The following is a 4,961-nucleotide window of genomic DNA, read 5'->3' on the forward strand; positions in this document are numbered from 1 at the left end:
CATGAAAAATTTTCCAGAACCAGAGGACTCCAAAGGGTATGATCTTTACATTGTCATTATCAAATCCAAAACAAGAAGAAAATAAGTTAAGAAAAAATAAAATAAAAATAAGTGAAAAATAAATTAAATACAGGGGTAAAATAGGAAATTCAATCTCAGCCCGTGTTCCATTGCAAGAAGAAAGCTCTATGTTGCCACTTTCAGCTAGCTTGTTTATAAACCCCATCAATCTCCTCTTCCCAAGGAAGAATCTCTTTTTCTCTTTCTTTTTTCTTCTCTCTTTCATATTTTATGCATTGTTTTCTTAACTCAATATTTGAGTCTCTTTTGCTAGATGATGGCAGTGAACCTTCATTATTCTCTTACTTGTGACATAACCTTAGTGTTAATCACATCCTTTTTGCTTCAAACTTCAAAATTCAATTAAAAAACCCCATTTTCCACTGCTTAAATACCACTTATTTTTCATAATTCTTGCACCCTAAAAAACTTCAAGGTTCAAGAAAATAATTATGGAAGTTGGAAGAGTTAATGAAGGTTCTAATATGACTACTACTAATACTGTTTTGCCTTCTGAGGTTCTTCATAATCTCTGGATGTCCAATTCTTCCCCCTCTTTTCATGGTAATTCTCTTTTGCACCCTGCTAAATATTTGCTCTTGTTTGCTCTTCTTTTCTATTTTTCTTGTAAGCTTATAGTTCTTTGACTTTTATTTCTACTTCTAGTCTATGGTTACTGAAAATTTGGTAGTTTATTATTAACATCCTTTCACTGCTCAATTCAATATAAAGAGTTTTGACACTTGTTTTGTACTACAATATTTGGTTCAAGTTTGAGTCTTTTTAGTTTTAGAAACTAGAAAATCTATTATTTTAGCCGTCAAGCAAAGGAAATGAACACTGTATTCAAGAATCGGCTGTTGGTTGGGCGAGTGGTTTCCCACGTGGGAGACCTCGTATCGATCCCCCTCAGCCACAGCCTCCTCGGCCAGAGCTCGTCGCACCGAGCTTGCGTAGTGCGGTTTACATCTCTTGTGTGGTTTGCGAGCTATTGTATAGTTAGCAGGTTATTCAGTGCGCACCCAAAGGGTAGCGGCTGAGGTTTCCCTCAGAATTTTTCAAGATTTTGATACACCTTGCTCTTTGTCAATTTTGTTCTGTTTCAGGGCCTACATCAATGGTTAATTTTGAAGATGGTCGAGGAGAAATTACTAAAGAAAGGCCATTTTTCTCACCAAATGACAAAGAAGAAACTAGCAATGATGATTATGATAGTTGTTTTCACCAGCCAGAGAAGAAAAGAAGACTATTGCCAAATCAAGTGCAGTTTCTTGAGAAAAGTTTTGAGGTAGATAACAAGCTGGAACCAGAGAGGAAAGTTCAATTGGCTCAAGAACTTGGCCTACAACCTAGGCAAATTGCTATTTGGTTTCAAAACAGACGTGCTAGATACAAGACTAAACTACTTGAGAAAGACTATGATGTTCTTAAAGCTAGCTTTGATAAACTGAAGGATGATTATGACACCCTTTTCAAAGAGAACGAGAATTTGAGAAATGAGGTATCTTGAAAACTCCCTATACAACCACCATTCTTAATTGGCATTAGATTTTCCAAAGGGGTTTGTTAAGTACCCCATATTAGTCGGAAGAAATGAGTTGTTGTCTCGTTATATAATCTCACAATCTTATCTCAAGAGCTAGATTTTAGGGTTAAATTAGTCTGAAGTTCTATTTTCTTAACATGATCTATTGAAAACAGCGTCTCTTCCTTCATAAGGTAGGGGTAAGGTCTGCGTACACATTACCCTGCTCATATCCCACGTGTGGGATTGCACTGGGTTTGTTGTTGTTGTTGTTGTATCCATTTTCTTAACATGGTATCAGAATCTAACTCATCTGTGTTCTTGGTTTATCCAACATTGGAATCCCATGTAATCAGATGTCCAGACATAAGTGTGTGAGGATGTTAAGTGTCCTACATTAGTTGAGGGAATAGGATGTTATCCTTTTATATCGTCTTCAATAATCCTCATCTCATGAGCTATTTACGATTGAGCTAGGTGTAATGCCTATTTTCTTGAAAATATACCCTGCATTTCTGCAAGAGGTTATTTCCACAGCTCGAACTCGTGACCTCCTAGTCATATGGCAACAACTTTACCGGTTACGCCAAGGCTCCCCTTAATTTTCTTAAAAATGTTTCTAATATATTCTTTGATTTTGTTGATGAATAGGTTGATTTGCTGAAAGAAAATTTGCTTAGGAGGGAGAAAGGGAAGGAAAATTCAGAGCAAAGTGAACCTATTAATCCAATAGATGCAGAAGAGGCTCAAAAATCAAGTCCAATTGTTGTTATCTCAGAAGTGCCAAGTATACAAAAGGTAGTATGCAAACAAGAAGATGCAAGTTCAGCTAAAAGTGATGTTATTGATTCAGATAGCCCACATTATACTGATGGGAATCATTCTTCAAATGCATTTGAACCTGAGCCATCTGATTTTTCTCAAGATGAAGATGACAATTTAAGCAAGAGCTTTTTATGCTTCCCTGAAATTGGAGATCAAATTCAAGCTAATTCATGCAATTTGGGATTCCAAATTGAGGATCAGCCTTGTTGGTTCTGGCAATATTGATTTTTCAAGTTCAAGATTTGGCTCAATCCTTTAAGGACTCGTTTGGTACGAGGAATAATTAATCCCGGGATTAAATTTGCGATGAGTTTATCCCATATTTGGTTGGGATAAAATCGTGGTATAACTATTCCCGGATTAGTGTTTTTTTATCCCTATGGGAGGATGAAATAACTAATCCCGGAATAACTTGTTTCCCAACCAAACGACCCCTAAGTGTTCCAAGGCAGTTGCTAAATTTCCTTTGTAGTTTTACACTATATTAATCAATAATATGTTTGTATATAGGATTACTAGTAGTTAACTAATTGAGGTGTCTTTATTACTAGCTTGTTTCAAAAAATGTTGTGATTGGCCTTTTTCTCTTTAGCTCAAAAACAAATGGTACTATTGCCTTTTTTTCTTCTTCTTTTCAGGTGCTACTGTTAATTTATGAGTAATTGTTAGGATCCTTTGGCCCTATTTGGACAAGTTAAATCAATGATGAGTCATTTTCTGGGATATGTACAAAACAGAATAAGAGCATGTGCATTTTCTTTCTAGTGGTTGGAAAGAAAGAAAGGGGTTTTGAATATAAAAACTTTGGGACTCAAAAAACACTTCTGCAATGCATATTGTTCTATGGGGAAAACCACTGGATTTAGGGGGATGGGAATTTAAGAAGAAAAAAATTCCACATTTTAATAATATCATTAAAAGTGGTAGTATTAAATATGTCATAATATTCGATGACTATAAGAGCATGTTAATAAGGATAAAATGATAAATTTAAAGTTAAACAACTTTAAATATTAAAAGATTTTTTTAATTAGATAAAAATTGTCATATAAAATAAAATGGAGGAAGTTCGGTTTTCTTTTTTCTCCAGACACCTAATTTTCAAATAATTGTTTAAGCGAATATGTTGCATCTTTGCTTGTGGCGATGCGAGGGTCTATCGGAAACAGTCTCTCTAACCCTCACAAGGTAGGGTAGGTATACGTGCACGTTATCCTCCCAGATCTCACTTGTGAGATTTTACTGAATTTATTATTGTTGTTATTGTCGTCTAAACGGATACGTGACTAATTTACAACTTTTAAAAAGGAAAACGCCAAAAAGAAAAAGAAACTGCATGTAAGAGAAAAAGTGAGGATTGAGTTTGAAATATTTAGTAATGAGGAGGAAAAAGGAAGGCCAATACCCTCTTAAAGTCAAATTTTGTGAATGATTGGATTCAAAAGTGTATTTCAATAGGCAATGACTTTTTAGCTAGATGTTGACAATTTTTCTTCTTTAATTAACTTTATAAAATGGACGTTGAGACATACCCCATCACTTTAAATATTTTTTTATTGAGGGAATCAACGATTCTTTTTAACATGAATATTTTGCTGATGCATTTCTTGTTACATGTTAACATGTGTAATTGTACTATGACTTTGGGAACATTTTTTAATGGCTAAAATTGATATGGAATCTATTTTAATCCTTTATTTAAAGATAGCTAGCACGTAGCCTTGAAGGAACAAATCAAATGAAATATTTATACTCTAAGTCTGTTAATTTCTTTCATAATATTATATTAACTACAGTGTTGGAACCTTACCAAACACTAGCTTGTAGTGTCAAGTTTTTGAGGGAATCAAGTTTTGTTTTAGATATACCAATAATTAATAGACAAATCGTATGATAATATTAGTTGTCTTTAAGATTCGACCATTACTAAGTGGTCATCTTCTTCATTTTTTTGCTTTTTTTCCATGTTGTAATTTTTGGCTTGCACAATTTGACTCAAAAGGAAAAAAAAATGATTGTTCTTTTATTTTTGGGGAAATTAATACTTTAGAATATCCATTACGATATGGAAATGGTGAATTGAACCAAAAATAGGAAAAAACGGTGGGTGATATAAAGGAAGGGAAAGCTCATTCGTGCTTAAAGCGATCCTTTTCATGAGTCTATTACTCAAATGATCGTTCAACTATTTTAAAAACATCTGATAAAATTTTGCATATGTAATTATGATCGAACCAAATTGAAACATTCAGCTATCGACGACTAAACTTAAAAGACTATGACTTGTGGTTGTGTGATCTCTCTCTAATATTAGTAGCTTCAAGTGGAAAATGTAGGAAGATGCAACTATTAAATGGGGTAGAGATAGGCCATACAATTGATATTTGCAACTCATAACCACTTGCACAAGGGATTGGGCACAAAGTTTGTATTTGTATGAGAAGTCATTGTTGGTATTGAAAAATATAATAGTATGTCTCTAAGTTACTAAACTCAAGAAGAAAAGGACAGCTATTTCATTTTACTTCAAATCAGGTAGCTTTCTTTGTTA

At 33.9% G+C, this 4,961-nt stretch overlaps 1 protein-coding gene across 1 annotated transcript; it reads left to right on the forward strand.

The window, feature by feature from the left end:
* The first annotated feature begins 221 nt into the window (after positions 1-221).
* On the forward strand, positions 222-3,040 carry LOC109211828 (homeobox-leucine zipper protein HAT5-like). Its single transcript, XM_019375412.1, has 3 exons — positions 222-624; positions 1,167-1,561; positions 2,237-3,040. Exons 1-3 carry the CDS (start codon positions 513-515, stop codon positions 2,633-2,635), a joined length of 906 nt encoding a protein of 301 aa, XP_019230957.1. The 5' UTR covers positions 222-512; the 3' UTR covers positions 2,636-3,040.
* The last annotated feature ends 1,921 nt before the right edge of the window (positions 3,041-4,961 follow it).

Source organism: Nicotiana attenuata, unplaced genomic scaffold, assembly GCF_001879085.1.
Source record: "Nicotiana attenuata strain UT unplaced genomic scaffold, NIATTr2, whole genome shotgun sequence".
Lineage (NCBI taxonomy): Eukaryota > Viridiplantae > Streptophyta > Magnoliopsida > Solanales > Solanaceae > Nicotiana > Nicotiana attenuata.